At 35.4% G+C, this 21,854-nt stretch overlaps 1 protein-coding gene and 2 pseudogenes across 12 annotated transcripts in view; all 3 read left to right on the top strand.

The window, feature by feature from the left end:
- Positions 1-21,854, top strand: part of Reps1 (RALBP1 associated Eps domain containing 1) — an 86,994-nt gene that overhangs the window by 52,266 nt on the left and 12,874 nt on the right. For 6 of the 12 annotated variants that reach the window (XM_087190244.1, XM_013072674.3, XM_004846060.3 and 3 more), the window contains 4 exons: positions 8,682-8,803; positions 11,849-11,929; positions 19,373-19,460; positions 20,167-20,268. In XM_087190244.1, coding sequence (XP_087046370.1) covers positions 8,682-8,803; positions 11,849-11,929; positions 19,373-19,460; positions 20,167-20,268 — 393 coding nt within the window. The remainder of the gene's footprint in view (positions 1-8,681; positions 8,804-11,848; positions 11,930-19,372; positions 19,461-20,166; positions 20,269-21,854) is intronic. The other 6 variants (XM_087190245.1, XM_087190243.1, XM_004846059.3 and 3 more) reach the window with 2 other exon arrangements.
- On the top strand, positions 1,972-5,900 carry LOC147824218 (phytanoyl-CoA hydroxylase interacting protein-like pseudogene; annotated as a pseudogene).
- On the top strand, positions 5,879-6,949 carry LOC106009471 (phytanoyl-CoA hydroxylase-interacting protein-like pseudogene; annotated as a pseudogene).

Here is a 21,854-nt window from a genome sequence, read left to right as displayed (position 1 = left end):
AAAGGTCTACTATCTACAACGTATAAGAACTTTTAAAAATCAGACCTCCCAAATTTAAAGACCCAGTCAAAAAATGGACATCTGAAATGAACAGACATTTCTCAAATGAAGAAGTAGAAATAGCAAATAAACATATAAAAATGTTCAACATCACTGGTCATTCGAGATAATGTAAATGAAAACAACACTAAGATTCCACATCACCCCAGAAAGAATGGCTGATATCATGAAATTAACCAATAACATATGCTGGCGGGGCTGTAGGGAAAGAGGAACCCTGCTCCACTACTGGTGTGTGTGTCAACTGATGTAACCACTGTGGAAATCAGTACGGAGATAAACTCAAAGAACTTGGATTGGAAGTCCCATTTGACCCAGCTATTCCCCTTCTGAGCATCTTCCCAAAAGAATTAAAAGAATCATACCACAGTGATATATGTGCACCTGTGTTCATAGCAGCACAGTTTGTAATAACTAAAACTTGGAAGCAGCCCAAATGCCCATCAACTGGAGACTGGAGGAAAAGAATGTGATTTTTTAATAAAATGGAGTGCTACTCAGCCATAAAAAATGAGAGATTAGAGACATTTGTAGCTAAATGGATGTACATTGAGGCTCTACCCTTTTTTTTTTTTGGTAGTGGGGATCGAACTCAGGACCTAGTGATTGCAAAGTAGGCGTCAGAACCACCGAGCTAAATCCCCGGCCCTGAGGTGATACTCTTAAGTGAAATAAATAGGACACACGTGTAAATACTGAATAGTTTCTCTAGTGTGAGAAACTGAAAGTGTAAATAAGGACTAAAAGGTGTAATAGATAATGTGAAGTAGGAAGAAAAGGGGAAGGGAAAGTGGAGAAGTAGGGGAAAGGAAAGAAGGGAATGGAATTAATATGAGAAGATGAGAAAATGGAAACAAATTCTTTGTAAATAGGGAGGAATGGAGGGGTTGAAAGGATGGCAAGGGAATGGGGAAAAAATAACCAAGAGAGATTATGTAAAGGTACAAATTTCCAATGATGAATGTCATATTTCATACCTAAAATGTACCAATAAATTAAAAAAAATAAACATTGAACCTAACATTGAATTTGATTCGGTTCTCATCCAACTCCATTTTTGGAAAGAGTCAAGTGTGTGAACCAAGGCTCCAGTATATATTAGACCTTTTTACTGACTAGTTTCGTTTTGTGAAGTGTAATGGAGAAAATATGCTGTCTTTTGAAATAGAACTTAGCTTTTGAAGTTTGTAAAATCATTCAAGGCAAAACAAAGCTTGTTTTAAATGCCAGTCTAATTTCTTCCCGTGTACCCATTCCCTATCCCTTTTAAACGTGTATGAAAAAGTTGATGTTGGTACTTTTCCATGAAGACTTAATATTCATTCAAACCCACTTAACTTTGTTTTATATATTTTTCTTATAAGAATAATATTTACATTCTAAATAAGTAATACAATTTTGTCCTGGTGTAAGTATTAAATGAAATTGGAGTCTTGACCCGTCTTTACTGACGAACTTTCTAGATTTGTTTGCTCCTTGGAAGCAGAATACATTTTAGCCTTAAGACTTATGGGCAGAGCATATGTGAGCTTGTGTATTTCTATAAGATTTACAGTAGCTGGTAGTCATTTTTCATAACATTTCTTAATATAATTGAGTTTAATCCAAAAGAACAACAGAAATTTAGGATGGATAAGTTACAGACCTGGAACAAAACTGAAGTTCTTAATGAAAGGTGTTCCACAAGGTACATTATACTAAATTGAATCCATCAACTTTGAAGGGATTAGAAGGATGAAAAGTGCTGCCAGTGTTTATAATAAACATTCATGCCTCGGTACACTTAAATGCTGGCTGTCTCCTCTAGACACACTTTTATATGTGGGGAGACTTTTTGCATAAGCAGTCCTTTGGGAGTTAAGTTTTGAAAAGTAATTTAGACTCATGCTCTTCTTTTTTCAGTCCGGATGCTCTGATGGTGTCAGGGGCAGCACAGAACCATCAAGATGGAGGCAGGGTTGATACAGTGTTGCAGCAGGAGGGTGGCTGTATCAGAAGGAGTAAAAGTACATGCCTGCCTCTGAAAGGATACAGTCTTGAAGCCTGATGTTTATGGGCAGGCGGGAAGCTCTTTGTTGGAATATTTATAGGAAGCAGAGTTGAAGGAGGTACAGTTTATTTCCAGATCTAACACTTCTCAGGCTCTTGATTGTTAGTTTCTAGAATAGGAACTTTGCTCTTTCTCTAATGCCATTTGTTGTTCTATATATGAAGTTGGAAAGAAGCAATGTATAACTTTACTAATTTATCCCAGGAATAATTTTTGGATTTTCTAGGGCAATAATTTTTCAAATTTATTAATTCCAGGACCCCTTTACAGTCTTAAAAAATCATGTTACCCTGGAGCCTTTATGAGTTAGCTATCAATAGTTACAGTACTAGAAATTAAAACTAGTATTTTAATTTATTTTTATCTTCCTCTTCATTCCCTACATTGAAAAAATACTACTTTAAAAAAATAGCAATAGTAAACCCTTTATTAGCATAAATATTTTTAGAAAAATAACTATTGTCTCCACAATAAAACAATTATGAAAAGGGTGGCATTGTCTTGTATTTTGAAAATCTATTTCCTATCTGGTTTAATATAGGACAGCTAGATTGTCATTTTTGTTTCTGCATTTAGTCTTTTGGATATATTATTTTGTTTCAAGTAAATCAGGGGGCTGGAAACTAAGTCCTGCAGGCCACATCCAGTTTGCTGCCTGTTTTTTTTGTTGTTGTTTTGTTTTTTTCTGTACCAGCTATCAAACTCAGGACCTTCTGCTATAAGGCAGGCACAGTGCCACTGAGCTAAATCCCTGGCTGCTGCCTGTTTTTATATATTCCACAAACTGAGAGTGTTTTTTTCTTAATCATTGGAAATCAATCAAATGAAGGCTATTGTTTACTTATGCACAAAAACTATATGAAATTCCAGTTCACTACCCATAAATAAAACTTAGAAGGAGCTATGCTCCTTTATGAATTGTCTTGGATACATTTGCAGTGGCAGAATTGAGTAGTTGCAGTATAGACCAGGTAGCTGACAAACCCTAACATATTTACTGTCTGGTCTTTTGTTTAAGAAAAAAAAGTTGCAAATTCTTAAAGTATATAAAGAAAGGAAAGACCATTTTACAGCTTTTTCAGATGTTGTGTGTGAGGATGAAGAATACAGTGACTATTAGCATAGTTAGTTGTCACTGCGTTGTTGCTGGCTATTCTTTGATACTACATAAAAACAACACAGATGGTAATTTCTTAAAGTTTAATTGCAATGTGGAAGTTGAAACCATATCAGCGACTGTTTTTGTTTTTACTCTTACATTAAAACTCATTGTTCTGTCTTGTACTTTGAATGAAGCCTTTATCCATGCATGATTTTGAATCCTATTACACTGGTTACTTGGAAAATATCACTTAATTGAGCTATATAAATCTTTTAGATATTGAGATACTCTATTTATAAAATATTTTAGAAGCACGTTAATGTTATAGCCTATCTTTATCAGAGAAGTCTGAATAGGAAGCTCTTTAAGTTATGGATATATATACATTTTTCAAAATTGTAATTTTTTTTGCTTGAAAGTTCAAGCTTTTATAAGTAACAGTTTAAAAAGTTATTTTCCTTGAAGTGAGAGGCTCGCTTTGTTTTTGAGAAATGCCTGCTTGATACTCCAGTCTAAATAATTATAGTTATCAGCTATACTTCCACGAATGGGTTTTCATGAAAAAGTGGTTCCTTTGCCTTATACCTGAATCACGCAAGGACTTTTCCTTGACGTAATCATTGTATTTTACCATACAGCAGAAGTGCTTTATGTGTGTGTGTGTGTGTGTGTGTGTGTACCATTTTGTCACACATATTAGTTGTGATTTTAGAGATGAGATTTAATAAAATTGTGTTTTACTTCATTATAAACTTCCTCAATGAGATCACCATGCATATTTATTGTATAGCAAAAATTTTAATTTGTATGAAGATGAAAAATACAGTGACTATTAGTATAGTTAGTTGTCAGTGCATTGATTATTGCTGCTGAGCTAGCTACTTTAGCCCAGTGTTGTATTTGCACTACCAGTGCCAATGTCAACATGGGAACAAACTCAGTATTATTGTAAGAATAATTTTGACTTTTCAGACCCCTAAAAGAGTCTTGAAGAGTCTCAAGGAGTCTGTTGTCCAGTTTGAGAACTGCTATTTATAGGAAAATAACTGTTGGAATCATTATAAAGTATAATTATTAGGATGAATAGCGTTTCCTTTCTCACCCAGAAGTGGCTGGACACACCATAGTTCTTTTTTATGGTGAATCAGAGAGGTTCTCAGAATCAATCCCAAAGTCCAGTATATAGCCTGACTTTGAGAACTGAGATCCTAAAAGCTAACCAGAGCCCCAGATTGCCCAAAGATGATTTTTTTTTTTTTGGTACTGGGGATCGACCTCAGGTCCTTGTGTTTGCAGAGCAGGTGGAGAAACCACTGAGCTAAATCCTCGGCCCCCAAAGATGATTTTTAAAGTAATAGAGCCTGACTTTAAATTGCTTCTCAAATGAATCTTTTTGTAATTAATACTATTTTACTTCTTTTCATTTCTTTAATACTCAGCCTGTTTGGGGGCGGGGAGCTGTTAAAGACGCTTCTTTATTCCTGGCCTTCCTGGCAGACTCATTTTGGGTGAACTCAGATTTATAGGCACTGTCCTCCTTTTCTTATTAACTTCCTTTCCTATCATTGTCAGGGCAAAGGTCCAAAATGTTTATTCCCACAGAAACCCCAAACCATCCAATGAGGAATTTCCCGCTGCTATTTATTGTAATTTTCCAGTAGTTCTCTAAGAACTGTGCATTCAGAGGTCTTCATATAACAATACCTGAAGCCTCCCTACTTCTAGTGGTTCTACACTACCCTGACATTTTTATTGCCAAGATAATAGGGCTAAGAAAGATAGAAACAGTCCTGATCTTACAGTAGAAATGTGGCACTGGCTGCACCACATCCCCTCCCAGCCCAGCGCATGCCTCCCACCCTGCACTGACTCCCATTTGCTTGGTGTCTTTGAGCCACACACTAGCTGGAACTCTTTATCAAGAGCTCCTGCCCTGAGTGTGCCTGGGCTCAGGCTCTCCAGCCCCAGCCTCTCGCCCACCCTCCCCTACTCTCCATTCCGCTCCTACCCCACCCAGGGAGCCTGGATATGAAGCAGGCAAGCTTCAGAAAGGGCTGAGAAAATGAAGGTGCTGTTCGTGGATCATGCTCTTAACAGCCCACCAGCCCCTGTGAGGAGGTGATCAAAAACTTCAGCCCAGAGGCCATTCATCTGTGCACCTGGGACAGTGAGAAATCACAGGACAGCATAGCAGAAATGGAGGAACTTCTGTACAACCTGTCATCGAAATAAACAGAATTACATGTGACTTATTGAAGATTTCTTGGGAAGTGGATTCCAAATCAAAAGTCCATATCATACACTGTTTACCGAGAACTCATAATGAATTTAAACACAAGGATGTTCCAACAAAATTGGGGCACAAGCTGTTCCCTTCCCTGTGACTGTCTGAGGACACTGGTTTTTAAGCCCAGGAACTGAATATACAGCAGCAGTGAAAACTGCCTCAAAACAAGTTGATGGTGATAAGGTTGTATCTGAATAGAGATGCAATTCTGTGGTTACACAGTTTTCCACAGCAGACTATTCACAAGTTCATCTAACATAATTCTTGGGGCTGGGATTTAGCTCAGTGGTTCCGCTGCCTGCCTTGCAAGCGCAAGGTCCTGAGTTGGATCTCCAGTACCAAAAAAAAAAAAAAAAGTTGAAGAATGCTGAAGTGATTGCATGACATATTCTTAATTTTTTTCTCCTTCTATCATAAAAAGCACAAAGAATATTTTGTCTGTATTCAAAAACATGAGAATGCTATGCAGCCTTCTGTCAAAGATAGTGGTAGCCACGGCTCTCCTGTCAGTGGAAAATTAGAAGGCATTCTCTTCAGCTGCAGTACTGAGTTCAGTACTGGGAAGCCACCCTAGAATTCACTTGATGGCAAATACAGGTTTGAAATTGCAGCAGAAAAACTTAAACCCCAGTGCTAACTTATACTTGGGGCCTGTATGTACACTACTTATCATTATGTGGTTCCTACCGTTGCTTATATAGGGTCACCAGGAAATGAATTTTGTAAGCAGTGCCTTCTTCAACTACATTCAGAGGAGAATAAATTTGACCTGTATCATTCCCAACGTATTATTTTAGAAGTCATTTTCTCGGACCTTCTGGATATTTCTTTGGCACCATGGCAGAAATCACTGGCTTTCAGCTCATGAACTTGTGTACTGCAAATGCAAAGAAGGATCCTTGCTGCAGAACTTATAATATCAGTGTTGGACATTAATGCCCACTTTTCTTATTCATACTCAGTCCCTTTCTTCCCTTAGGAGCATTGATCCTCTTGTCCATTTTTATCAGCAGATCTTTTCCACCAAAGCATGCATGTCCCCTATCACCAAAAGCAAACTACTACCTCTCATTTCATTCAGAGCTATTGTAGTGTTTCCTTTTTCTCACCCTTCCCACTACTTTCAGTGATGAGATATCCCCAGTTCTCCTTCTGGCTCTTTATTTGCCTAGATCTTGCAATGTTTTTATTTTTCTTTTATGCCAAACAAGACAGTTACATAGACTGCTTTGGCAAAATACAAATAATGGCTTATAAATGGTATTTATGCATTCATTTTAATCTACTAAACAAATAGCAGTACAACTCCAAACTGTATGAAAGTATGTAATTGCAGCATTAATTAAAACTTGAAGCTAAAAGTTATTTATGTTATTTATATTAGCTAACAGGAAACAACTACTGTGTTTCAGCATAATATAGAAAAATATTTGTTATATATATATGTGTGTGTGTGTGTATATATATATATATATATTTTTTTTTTTTTTTTTTTTTTTTTTTTTTTTTGCTACCAGGGTTTGAACTAGTGCTTGTAAGGGAGGCATGGCACCATTGAGCTAAATCCCTGGCCCTGTTGTACATATTTACAATCGTAGAATATATAGATGACATTTTAATAGCAATTATATACATGTCATGAAGGTATTATCAAATATGTAATTGTAAATCTCAAATAGTTATATATTCTGTTACAAATAGATGGCTTCAGTTTAACAACTTTATGAAGGATATTCTCATTCATAAGGTTATAATACAGGAAAACAATTTTAAAATGTGGTGCTGGCCTTTAAACTAGAACTTGTGGTATAATTAAAGGTATAATACAGGATAAGTAAAAGAAAAATCTTTTGAGTTATTTAACAGAATAGGCAGAGGGAAATTTTTGATACTTTTTCCAACTTAATTGTACTTCAGCCAGGTATGGTAGCCTGTACTCCCAGGACTTGGGAGGCTAAGACAGGAGGATCGCCACAAGTTCGAGGCCAGCCTGAACTACATAATGAGTTCAAAGACAGCCAGAATTACAGAGCAAGACCTTGTCTCAAAAAAAAAAAGTTAATTGTACTTGTAAGAAAATGACAGTAGAAAAGAATGAACTTTAAAAAGAACACAAAAAGAAACATTCAATAAATACATGAGTGCAACCATCTACTTGATCCTATGTTTAGCGCTAAAATTTGAAAGCTTTATGACTAATAGATTAAAAGCTATACATTGCTAGGTTACATTATAGCTGTCTTTTTAGAAATATGAAGTATAATTCTAACATTTACTGGCAGGTATCTTTTTTAATGGAGAAACTCACGTGCAATTTTATTCAATTTGCCCATAGTCAAATAGACAATGACAGATATTAGAATCATAGGTTTTATTTAGGTTCTAAACAGAGTATGTTTTATGGTTGGGATTATATTCAAAGCCATGTAAAATTTAGAAAAATTAGAATGAAAATTTAGTGATCATTGAAGTTCTTTTTGTTTTAAGTCTTAAATGTAATTAAAAATAGAATGTGATACCTTGACATACTTTAAAATTCATTTTGAAATAGTAACATGGATTTATGCCTGTCTCATTTACTCTATAAATGCCATTGAGCATAATGATAAAAGTTAAAGTTTCAGGGCTGTGGTATAGCTGAGCAGTAGAACATGTACTTAGTATGCACAAAGCGCTGGGTTTCATCCCCAACACACACACAAAAACTTAAGTTTCATATAGGTTCATTGAATTTACTTCTTTTTTGTTTGTTTATTTTAGTGCTGGGGATCGAACTTGGGACCTTGCGCTTGCGATGCAGGCAGCGGAACCATTGAGCCAAATCCCCAGCCCCGAATTTGCGTTTTGCTCATGGCTGGGTACAAGATTTATAGAGAAATTATGAATAAATTAGTACAAATCAGCAGATCTCAAAGTATATGCAAGGAAATTGGGGGGAATTTTATTTTATGAAAAACATTTGTGTTTGGCAAAAACTGATTGAAATAATAATAGTATCTCCAAGCTTGTTTAAATTTTTTAAAAACTTTTCAAAGTATTCCCAAATACTTTGGGAACATGAGGAAAGGAATTCAGATTATGAATTACTGCTTATGAAAATTGTCTGTTTGCTTTTGTGTATAAGTAAATATTCCAATCTAAATGTGTTGTTAATGGAGAATGTTTCTGTTTCTCACTTGCAGATGTTGGGGATCAGCCAGGTGAGGTAGGTTATTCGGGCTCTCCGGCTGAAGCTCCTCCAAGCAAGTCTCCATCAATGCCATCACTAAACCAGACTTGGCCTGAACTCAATCAGAGCAGCGAGGTTAGCAAAGCTTCCCTTTTCTCTCATTAAAAATTAATTTTTGGGGGCTGGGGATTTAGCTCAGTGGTTCCACTGTCTGCCTCGCAAGCGCAAGGTCCCGAGTTCGATCCCTGGTACCAAAAAAATAATTAATTTTTTTAAGGTAAGAAATTCCAAGCAGGGTAATATCAGTATGCATGCATAGTTGAAAGAATATATCAGTATGACTATGATAAAGGTTTTAATTTTGTAACTTTTTGAAGTTTTCAAAGTATATATGCAGTCATTTGGTTTCTACCATTTTTTTCCACTGAAACCTTGCAAGTAGTTAGGGTAGATCCATGAAGTTAAAATCAGAGAGTGAATTATTTGGCCAAGATCTCATATCAAGGGAGCTAATATTTTAAAACAGATCTTTTGATATCTCGGAAACTGCCATGTCCTTAGAGTCACACTGCTATATCAGTCCTGTAAGCAAAGTGTATGGTAATCCATTTGAGTTCTTCACATTGGAAGTTATGTAAGAGAAATGTCATGAGAAAGTATTTTCTGCAACCCAAACTATTTATAATTAGTTTTATTCAGTATAAAACAGAATGATTTTGCCATTTTAATTATGTCCAAGCCCAGTATGCAAAAGAGAACTTAGAACAAATGGAGCTGCTCCCCAGTTACTTTGGAAATCTTTTATTATAAAAAATAAAATAACTACTCTGAGTAGAATAAGGGAAGAGGACCTGAGGACCCACATCCTCTGAAGCCCCGTTAAACTTCGGTGCTCAGGAGAACCCAGTTTGGATACCACTGCACTAGCCTGTTGCAGCAGTTTTCTTTGTGAGCAAGTTACCTTTTAGCTCGATTAAGGAGCACACTAGTTAACTTGGGACAGTTGGGAAACAACTCATTGACAAGTTTGACACTACTTGCTGCTGCTTTGTAAAGGCCTAACCATAATTAAGAGCCCTGTATCTGAAGCATCATAATGATGTGAACCCATTAATGTATGTTTTTGTTGAGGGAGGGATTAAGCCTTGGGAGACTGCTTAAAAAGATTTATGGAGAAGGTCATTGTTCATAAAACTGCTGTTTTTACAGCATTTAATTTCTGTCATTTGTTGAAAAACAGTACCAGAATTAAAAAAAAAAAATCAATGTATTGCTGGGTGTCGTGCTGCACGTCTGTAATCCCAGCACTTGGGAGGCTGAGGCAGGAGGATTGCTACAAGGTTAAGGCTAGCCTGAACTACATAGGGAGACCCTGTCTGGAAAAGCAAAACAAAAGCATATAGTACATTGTTACTAGACTGTAAATAAAGGATCTCAATTCCAAAATCCATATTCACTCTAAATGAAATCAGGTGTTATCATTAAACACTAGAGATGAAGTCCCTTCTCAGTTCTGATTGCAGTAGCTACATTTTTCTTTTTAAATATTTCTCTCAAGTTTTATTATGTAATACTTGGGAAAGGGTCATAAGTTTCATAATTTTTAAGCTATACATGAGAAATCAAAATCCTCATAAAATACTCATTTTAATGATAACTTAAAATATTAGCAGTTGGGTACGATGGTGCATGCTTGTAATTTCAGTTGGGGCAGGAGAATCACAAGTTGAAGCCCAGCCTAGGAAACTTAGCCATTAAGGGAGAACTTGTCTCAAAATAAAAAACTTAAAAATAATTAGGATTTTAAAAATTCCTTCTGAATCCTAGAAACAATAACTACTGAAGAAGAAACATATATTAACAAATATTGGTAAATCAATTCTCTGAAGTGATATCCCATGATAAAAGTGAATTATTGTGGGCTTTTATTCATGAGACACTTTGAACTCATCAGTATTTCTCTGTTATCTTTTCATTCTAAAACTAATCTGTAGGAAGTTATTCAGTGATTGTATTAGCTGTGTTTTTAGGTAATTTTCAACAGTGTGCCCATTTGCTAATATCTGATTTCTATGTGTCTTCTCAAATTGAATATCACAGTTTTAAACAATAAGTTGAACTTTGAAGCATAAAAATGTATCCTTCCCAAACTAGATTATAAAAAGGTTTTTAATAAATGGGGTAGTTGTGTCTATGTGTAAACATTTGTGTGTATAAATTGTATATGTGTAGGTGTTTCTCTCTCTTTGGAAGACAACTGATAATTTCTATACAATTTTGATGTAAAAATTCTATAGTACTTTATTACTAAGATCTCCAAAACAAAGAAATTAACTAATTAATATTGACTTATCATTCCACCTGTTTTAAGAGGTATGTTTTTTTTACGTACCTCTTTTAGAAACATAGTATTTCATATACATCTTCTATGTATAACATATACTTAGATGCTTGATTTGCTCTCATGATGGCCGCATTCTGGTTTTCCTGGCATGGGGTGGGGGTGCCTGATTGGCAGTTCTGTCTTGTGATCTGGCATGGCCCTGTTTGTATTGCTGAGTGCAGGGGTTGACTTGCTACCGATGACACAAGCTCAAGCATATTAATTCCAGAATTCCTTGCATTTTATCTCAATTATATTTTTAAAAATATCTTTGCAAATGTATAAAAATACGTGCACGTACACAATAGAATCATTTTTCAGGGGTCGCACTGGCAAGTCTCACTGACTTGCTTTATTTTGATCAAAACTTTGGTTCATTCTTATCACCAGATCAGTGCATTAATGTTTGAATTTTAAAAGAAATTGAAGTTATTCTTCTAGTCAAGACAAACCCCTTTACATTTTTGCTTGGTGGCCGTTTTTATCACTTACATTCTTGTGTTTTGAGTTCCCGTATTGTGTTTTGAGTTTTGGTTATGTAAGGCTTTGAATCTCTTCCATAGAGATTGAAATGTGATTACACGGTATTTGAGTGAAATTGTTCCCCTTACATTACAATATATCCTAGCATTGATAAGTATAAAATGTTTATGGAAAAATAGAAATCACAGAATTTTGTTAGACCTATGAAACACAACTTGCAGTGCAACCTCTGAAATACTTTGCTAAATCTTCTCCAGTGATCTTTTACTCCATCCTTCTCATCGTGCTGACTTGTCTCTCCTCTGTCTGTTCAGCAGTGGGAGACATTTAGTGAACGCTCTTCAAGCTCACAAACTCTGACCCAATTTGATTCTAACATTGCACCAGCTGATCCTGTAAGTCAATCACTTAGCTTGCTTGTTTGAAATTAATTTTATTAACCCAAATTTCCATTCATTATGGTTTTTACCTGATACGCATGATTCGTATAGTGCTTAGAGGGAAATTTTGGCAGGCTTTTCAATTTTTGTGTACTTAATGGTGGAAAGAACATTTTTTTTGCCATTCCTTGTATTTTCTAGATATCTTGGAGATAGAAAACTGTATGCTTTTAAAATCTGGTACATGTGTCTACAAAAGCATTTTGTGGTGATTTGGTTAATCATGTTGTTGTTTGCTAATTAAGTGTATGTTTTATTAAACATACTGCTTCAGTGTAGTGACACTTATGTGAATATTACTTTGTGTTTACATGTCATATAATATGTACTGTGTATGTAAATATTTATGCAATGTCCTTTTTTAAAACACTTTAAGTGATAACTGCTTTTATTTAATTGATGTGTTGAATTTTATTAGGTTCAAATTTAGCAAAACAAGCTGGGCATGGTGGCTCAGGGTTGTAATCCCAGAATTTGGGAAGCTGAGGCTGGAGGATTGCTGCAAGTTCTAGGCCAGCCTGAGCTACATAGCAAAACCCTGCCCCTGCCCCCCCCCCAAAAAGAAAAAAAGTTTAGCAAAACAGTACAGAGCTATTGGTCTAAGATTCCTCTTGTGCAAAGGATCCTCTGTCTTGTCTTCCTGTGATTTACTGTGTTCCTTTGAAAGTGCTACAAAGTTCATATCTTGCTTTAAAAATCTATCCCCATAAACTTAATTTCATATATAGTCTGCCAGTCCTTCAGGTAATTTGGAAACTTCAGGGCCGGGGATTTAGCTCAGTGGTTCCGCCACCTGACTCAAAAGCGCAAAGTCCCAAATTCAATCCCTGGTTACCCTCCCCCCACCCCAAAAAGCAGAAATCTGGAAACTTCAAAAGTTTCACTGGAAACCATTCTTCTTTGTGCTCATCTCTCCCCCTCCCTCCCCCGCCTCTTTGCCTCCCTCCCCCACGGTCCCCTCTTTACTTTTAAAGAGGAGTACATGCTGCTTAGCACTTTCCAAAAGCGAAAAAGTAGAAGGGGAAGAAGAGTGTATAAGGTAGGATTTTTTTAGAATGAGCTGAGTAAAAAGATGCAGAGAAAATGAGACAAGGAATTCTTTTTAGATGGTTCTAATCAAGGACGGCCAGCTTTTATTAATTAAATGTAAAAATGGTCTTGTCATTTAATGTGGGTTTTGGAGAAGTGCCATTTTATCTTCAGCAGTTTAAATTAATGTTTTAATGTTTTATAATTTTGAACAGTTACCTATTTGAAACAGAGGATATTGTTACAGTCATTGAATTCAAACAACATATGGGCAGTTTTTAAATGTTTGTTTTATAGTCTATTAAATGTTCAGAGGCCAGTTAATATGTAGATCATTTGTGCTTATCTTTTTAACTAAATCTAAGGCATTTATTTGATTTTAATCTCTGAAGACTTCAGGAGAAATAAAAAGCCAGTCCTTGAAATTTTTGCTGCTTATTAGCAGCCATAATTAAAATCTCTTGGGAAGTGATAAATTCAGTCAGGTTTATTTAAGCTTTAAGTTTTAGTCCTCTATATAGACAATTTTATTTACTTATAGTATTTTAGTATTTAGTGAATGAAGGTTTGAGTTAGCAATAAAGAAAATTTTATTCTCTAACCCTTAAAAGACCAAGAAAGCAATCATTTATAATGTTAGGACTCTGTCAGATCAAGGCAATAATATCATATATAAAAACCTAGCTGGACATGGTAGCACATACCTATAATCCTAGCTACTTAGGAGGCTGAGGCAGGAGGATCACGTTAGTGGGACTTTGCCTCAAAATAAAATTTAAAAGGGTCCCGGGGTATGACTTAGTGGCAGAACACTCACCTAACATGCATGAGCCCCTGAGTTTAATCCCCAGTATGGGGACTCAGAGGCAAAATAAATGGACTCATAACTGGCAATGAAGTGTTGAAAATATTTATCTTAATAGTAATGATATTCTTTTTAGTTCTTAAATAATATCCCAGTTTGGGGGTCCAGCTCTAATGTGTAAAATTATATGGCCCAAGACTTGACTTTGTGATCTATAATGTAGCAGAAGGCTCTAGGAAAATAAAGAATGGCTAATTGATATATTAAACTTGAATTTGGACTTCTTAATTTGATCAATACAATTGACAATCTTAAATATTTATGACCTGATATCTGGATATATCGTTTTTTCTTTCATGGTGTCAAACTTAAATCTGAACTTTGTTTTCCATCCTGACATCTCACTTTAAATTTTCAATTGTGAGAATGCTCTGCTTTCTTAACTGAAATATTGGCCTGTTTACAGACTGTCGCCTGTGACCACAATCCCAGACAGTTCTTTTCAAGGCTCATCTAAATAGGGATTATAAATTGAATAATGCCTATTCAGATTATAAGGACATCACATAGGAAAAACATTACAGTTCTAATACGAATTTAACATAATCTTTCCATAGTGGAAATATTTAATGAAATACTAAAAAGAAACTAGATTTTTATAATTAGTCATTTGCTTAATAAAGTAAAACATCTGTGAAAAGCTTCAAATTATTCCATAGCCCTCAGAGACCTCCATAACACAGTGCAGTGGCCTCACATGCACACAGAAGTGATTTGTTAATATGCTGTCAGAGGTCTGATGAAATTGAGATTCTGATGGTCTCATTTCCACAAACTGGATATCTTGAACTGCTTATCAAATGTTAAGCAGAATCTGGTAGAATCTGCTGCTTCTGGAATGAACGTGAACCAAAACACCAGGGTGATTCAGGACTGATGAGAAGTGTAGTGCACTAGTCTTTGTAATTATTATGCCTTTTCTTAAGTGCTATAGAATTAGTTCACCATATGAAAGAGAATCAGTTCAGCCATTTTTGTATATACCTGAATAATACTATAGGCAAAGAAGAGTACCTCAGGTGGAAGTATTTTCACAGAAGATTACATTAATTACAGTAAGGCATGAATGAATGAAAGTAAGATCAGGAAAAGTGAAAAAGAGCATTCCAAGCAGAGAGAATATTGAGATCAGAATCAGTTCAGTGTGGCGACTGTATAGGGTATACATATATATGGGGTAAGGTTGGAAGCTAAAGCATGTAGTTAACAGCAGATTGAGAAGATCTTAGAATGCTAGACTAAGGGGCCAGAGCTTACCTCTTAGATACTAGGAGCTAGCACAGACTACGGAGATAAGAAACAGAGCTGGGCATGGTGGCACAGGCCTATAATTCCAGCACTGTAGAGGCTGAAGCAGGAGTCTTGCAAGTTCAAGTCCAGCCTGGACAATTTAGGGATTTAGTGAGGCCTTGCCTCAAAATAAAAATAATAAATAAAAAGGTTTGAGGATGTAGCTCAGTGTGAAGTCCCTGGGTTCAATCCCCAGTACAGAACGGGAGGAGGGAGCAAAGAATAGGAAACTGGGAAAGATCATTCAGACTAACTGCAGTGTGAAGAATTGACTGCAACAAGAAAGATTAGAGAAGAATAAATCCCTGAGACAGGAATGGAAATTAGTCAGGGCTAGATTTAGACAGGAAAAATAAGGTGAAAGACATGTAGGAAATACAAACATATTAGCTTAGTATAAGACAGTATTCAATAAAGTGCTGAATTATATAATATCAAGTACTAACTATATGATGCAAGTATGCCATAAGTGATAGGAATGGATTTCCTAAGGGCTCTCAGTAATTAGAGTAAGTACAAGAAAGTGGATATAATCTGCAAACCAAAGGTTTTTTGTTTTTAAATTTGGGAACACTAGCTTGGAGCTAAGAAAGTGTTACTTTGACACCTTGGCTCATGACTCAGGTTTGTGGACTTCATGATTCTCATATGGATGCCAAAATGTTTATAAAATGAAAGCTCTGAGACATTTATAGCTAAATGGATGCATATTGAGGCCATACTCTTTAAGTGAAATAAGTAGGACACACTTGTGTAAATACCGAATAGTTTCTCTAGTGTGAGAAATTGAAAGTGTAAATAAGGATGAAAATGATTAAAATGAATAACTGATAATTTGAAATAGGAAAAGGTCCAAGGGTTTGGGGATGGTGGAAGGGAAAGGGGAAAGGGAAGAAGGGAAGGAAAAATTATGAGAAAAAAAAATGGAATCAAACTCTGTGTAGATAGGGAACCGGTGGAGGGGGTGAAGAGTGCACAGGTAATGGGAGAAAAAATAAGAACTAAGATGCATCATGTTCTGGTACAAACACCCAATGATAAATGTAAATGTATTTTATACCCAAAATGTACCAATTAATATATATATTTTAAAAATTAAAAAAAAATGAAAGCTCCCCACCCTGCTACAAATGACAATCACAAATACAGATTCTGATATATTAGTCCAAGGTTAGGCCTGGTCATCTGTCAAGCTCATCAAGGTATTGCCCTGTTCTGCCAGCAGCAGAATCACAACCACCAGTTGTTGTGTGGCTATGGTGTGCTCTACAAAATTAAGAACTGGTTTAAAAGACTTAAGCAAATTATTTGGGGAGTGAAGTCTTAAAATATTCCTTATTTTCTTGGAGTCATTATTGTGACTTCAGTTTTTTGTACTGCAAGTATATGAAATGCTGGTTAACACTTCTAACCTTTTTAGGCTTGTAAATCTGATTATACACACACATACACACACCGAATGTATATTAGGTGAACATTGAGAGGTAAAGCATTTCAGTTTTTTCCTAGTTTGTTTTAGGTTTAGAGTAAGAACTTATTTTCTCATAAACTATCATTTCTTTTTCCTTTGATCTTGCCATAATTCTGATTCTCATAAGAGTTATTTTTGTTTCTAAAATTGTAAGTATAGAGAGAAGTGCTTTGACAATATGTACAGTTAGATGAAAAATGACATTAACTTGAAAAATAAAACATATTTAATATTATACCTAACAAGTCAAAATATATGTAGCAAAGAGTTGACTAAAATGAAGTAAAGGGGCTGAGGTTTAGCTCAGTGGTTCTGCCGAAAGCACAAGGGCAAGCACAAGGGCAAGCACAAGGTCATTCGATCCCGTACCAAAAATAATGAAGTAAAAAGTGAGGAAAATCTTTAGATAAGGAGAGTTTAATCTATTTCAGCAATTAATATGTTAATCTTTCAAAGCCAGGCATATTGGCACACACCTATAATCCTGGCACTCGGGAGCCTGAGGCGGGAGCATCTCTGCAAGTTCAAGGCCAGCCTGACCCTGTCTTCCCCCAAAATAAATAAATAAATAAATAAATAAATATTTATCAGTCAAATAATCTAAATTTGTCTATAATTGGAATGGTACAAATTAACAAATTTAATCTTATGGCTGTGTTGAAAACCACTGTGCCTGAGACTATACATTCCTTTCAAGAACATTTGGGAGAAATAAATAAAACAATTAGTTGCTTTTCTAACATCATATTTAAAAATAAAAACTTGTTTCCATCTTATTGATTAAAGTGGTAAGTGTAAAGGACAAGGCTATGAAACTTTGAGAAGATATTATGTGAAGATATCTTTAAGAATTTGGAAGTTGGGATTATGTATATATTTTAAAGGTATCACAAGTACAAAGTATTAAAAATGAGTGGTTAATGGGACTAAATTAGAATTATATATCAAGAACATAATTTTTAAAATTCATTAACAATATATCGTACCCTGAAAAATGAATACAAAATATGTATTTTAAAATTCATATCAATTAGAAAAAATCAGTACAGAAAATTTAAAAGTTTTACACAGATAGCAAGAAATATATAAAGTGACACTCAAAATCAACAGACTACAACATCAGTGAGAAAATATATAGATGAGCAAAGACTAAGTCTTGACAATATTTTTTAAATGTAAATTAAAAAATGTCATTTATAAAGCCATGTTTTTATAGCTGAACATGACTTTAACAGTATCATTAGTGTATTGTTATAACTATTTTTAAAGAGCCACTCTTTTTTTTTTTTGGTACCGGGATTGAACTCAGGACCTTGCGCTTGCAAGGCAGGCACGGTGCCACTGAGCTAAATCCCTGGCCCCAAGCCACTTGTTTTCATATGAGAGGGAATCTAAACTTTGATCCATCTATAATATCGATCTTTATAATTTTAAAGTTGTAGGGGAAATACTTGTTCAGGTTTATTGGTTAAATACATGGGCCCTTCTCAGATTCTCACTGATACAGGTGCAAAAGATTTTAGCTGTAAAGAACTTGTTATAAATTGTTTGAGTTTTGAGATGATGAGAGTAAGCAAGCACTGGAGGCCTGTCAAATAGGAAACCTTATGCAGGAACATAACTTTCCCTTCAAGGGACTTGGTGTTAACACTGTTACCATCAAAACAGTGGTTATAAACTTAACTGCTTCCAGTTAAGTATCCCAAGCTTGGCCTTTATCTGAGGCACATAACAAAGAATGACCTGATTCCTCGTAGGAGGAGGCAAGCTCCTTTGGCAGGTAGTTCTCTGCTGGTCTGATGCTGTGAAGCCAGATGCTTGGTTAGATTCTGGATCCTTCACTAGGGGTCTCAGACCCCAGGGCCAGGCCTCCCTTGTCCCATGGGGACCTTTCTTTTTCATCTCTGTTTGCCCTGGTACCATTTGGCTTCATCCTCTCTTCCTTGTCATGGCTCTTTTTTGGTACTGGAGATCGAACTCGGGTCCTTACGCCTCCGGGGCAGGCGGCGGAACCCTAAATCCCCAGCCCCTTGTCATGGCTCTTTGATTCTTTACAAAAGCCTATATTACCAATACCTTTACTCCTCTAAAATTTCTACTGATGAAATTTAGAAATATCAGATGTATTACAGTCACAGAAATGGCATGAGAAAAGCGTTAGTGTGTTAGAGTGAGAGTCTTCGTTGTTCCTCTCGAAAAATTGATTCCTTTGTGGAAATTTTATGCTAAATTTTGGGACCATCACATTTAAACAGTTTGAACTATAAAAAAAGTATATACTTGCTCCTACTATTGCAGTAAAGCAGGCATCTCGTTATCTTTGTTTTATATATGGGGGGAAAAATCACGTTTTCTTGAGCCGTTTAGTGAAAAATGAGTTTTCAGTCTTGGATTCTCATGAAATAGTTCACTTTAATCTCAAAAGGTTAACATTTATATAATTGCATTAGATCGTTTTACATTTAGCTTTTGAATATTATCTTGAAATGTGTTTATAAAAGCATTTTTCACGCAAATCTTTAATCACTCAAAATATACTTTTTATAAAATAAACCAGGTATTCAGCATATATAGTCATCTAGATTTTTTAGTAAAATTCTTTAACTTTTAATTTTAATGTTTGCCTTAGTGTGAATGAAAAAAATCTATCCACCAGTTTTTATACTGTTGTCAGTTTTGAGTCTTTCATATTAGGTTGGCATTTTTTAATACAAATTTTGTATTTACCCCCATTTGTCTCTAGGATACTGCTATTGTTCATCCAGTTCCCATTCGTATGACCCCAAGCAAGATCCACATGCAGGAAATGGAACTTAAAAGAACTAGCAGTGGTAAGAAAGCTGTTGCTGGGTTATATATTTTAGTTCAGCTTCCAGCTAAAACACATAAGCATATTTCTTTGATAGTTGCTTATTTCTTTTAACCTAGTACTTCCTACAGTTGTATATGTATACACAGATGTTGGTTTGTATTGCAGTTTTTCAAAGGGAATTATTGACTTTTAAATTAAAAGTGTTTAAATAAGGCATTTGAAAATAAGACATTTCTAATACTGTGGATTTTTATGGCCACTTTATGAATTTATCTTTAAAAGTATGTTCAGTCTTTAACTGAAGAAGTATGTGTTAAAATAAATTTTGACCTTTAAATAAATTTTATAAATGGTATTTTTTTTGAACTCTTAGAATTTCTCCTTATATTTGACTAAATGTTTCAGTTAAGGTTTCTGAAAGGTAGATTTATCTTCCAGGTAAATCAGCATCATAAATTATTCCATAGTCCATATATATACTAAGCAGTTGTACTACATAAATTAACAAAGTGAACATGCATATAAACTTTTCCATTATGAAGTATATTATGGCAGATAATAAAATTGTATGTAAATAGATTCACATTTGTTTTTCTTAAAATATTATTTTATCTTTTATCTCATGGATTTACTTGCCATGTCACTAGAATATGTAAGTGAACTTTTTATGAATTTACGAATTCAAATACTTGTATCTTGTATTTTTACTATTAATTCTCTACTAGATCATACTAATCCCACTAGCCCATTACTTGTGAAACCATCTGACCTTTCAGAAGAAAATAAGATAAATTCAGCAGTGAAATTTGCTTCTGGAAATACTGTAGGTAAGTGAACCATAGCATCACATCTCTCATTTAAAGTTTAAGTCTAGAATTAGAGTGAATAACTCAGGTTTATAGCTGATTGTCTTTACTGACTAAGTAGAAGATAAGTCAACTCCTTTAAACACCCCACCCCATATATCATCATTGGCACTGGCTTAAGGCATGCCATCTGCCCTCCCTCCCAGTTTGATCCCCTTGGCTCTTCCCTGTGAGCTTTTTTTCTTCATTCGTCCTTTCTCACAAAACATTGTGGATATATTCATGTATTCAGCCAATATTAATTAGATGCTGTGTGCTGGGTTCTTTTCTAGGCACTGAGGATTTAGCAGTGAACAGAACAAAAAATCTTTGCCTAAGTAGTTTATATTCTGTAAAGGAAACAAGAGAAAAAGGGAAAGAAAAATAACTCATATTAAAAGTAACTAGGTAATTAAAACCACAGGTAAACATAAAGATGGAAGGGGGAAAGGAGTACCATTTAAAATAAGGTGATCCAAAAAGGCCTTACCAAAAAATAGAAGCAGGAAGGATTCAGCTACTTGAATCTTTTTTTTTTTTTTTTTTTTTTTTTTTTTTGGTACCGGGATCAAACTCGGGACCTTGCACTTTTGAGGCAGGAGGCGGAACCACTGAGCTAAATCCCCAGCCCCTTGGATCTTGAAGGACGGGAATCAAGGGATAGGGAGCAGCAGATGTAAAAGCCCTAAGGCAGGAAACTTGCTTCTTCTGGAACAGCAAGCAGGGGTAGGAAGTGGTCAGCTAGCCATAGGAAGTAGTGTGACTTTGACTTATTTACTGAGTGAGAATGAAAAGCCAATAGAAGATTTTGAATGGAGTGACATGATCTGTCTGACCTTCCTTTTTAACAGAATCATTCTGGTAGTTCTAATGATAACAGTCCAAAATAAGGTAAGAGTGGAAAAAGGAAAAATAGTTTAAGCGATGGTCCCAATAATCCAGGCAAGAAAGGATCATGGCTTGATCTAGAGTGTAGAAGTTTGAGAAGTGGTCAGATTTGGGGCCGTATCTTATACATTTCATAGGAAAAGACCACAAGGTTTGGTTTTCCTTTGTGGTATAAGACAAGAGAGAAGAGTCAAGGGGGATTCCAGGGGGGTTGCCTCTGAAGCCGAGAGGTAAGGAAGCTGGGATAGTAAACACTGACGGGTATGTGGAGAAAGAACACAGCTTCAGTCTTGGACATTATAAACTTGAGGTACCTGTTAGAACATCCAAGTAGAAATATGTTCAGTTTAGCATCATTCTTCTACCAGCTAAATAATTTTGTGATTTGACAAGAAAAAGGACAAAGATACATTTTGAAATGAAAGTAAGCCAAATCAGTCCCTTTAGTTCATAATTCTTGAAAGTGCATATGACTATTTCTGCAGATTGTCCCTGAAGTTCCTATTTTAAAAATCTTTTTTTAGTCTGTTTTAACTGTTACCCACCTTCGAGGATTTCCTGCTGCTTCCTAAGACTTTGAGGAAATTAAAAGTGATGTTTCCTCTAGAGAGGAAAATCAGGGACCTTTGGCAAATTTCATAAATTTTATTATTGGTATTTTCTAAGCATATTTTATTCCA

This window comes from Heterocephalus glaber, unplaced genomic scaffold, assembly GCF_053883595.1.
Source record: "Heterocephalus glaber isolate CG9 unplaced genomic scaffold, H.glaber_assembly_v1.0 deba00001550, whole genome shotgun sequence".
Classification (NCBI taxonomy): domain Eukaryota; kingdom Metazoa; phylum Chordata; class Mammalia; order Rodentia; family Bathyergidae; genus Heterocephalus; species Heterocephalus glaber.
The sequence above is the reverse complement of the archived record's forward strand: the minus strand, read 5'-3'. Positions and strand labels throughout refer to the sequence as shown.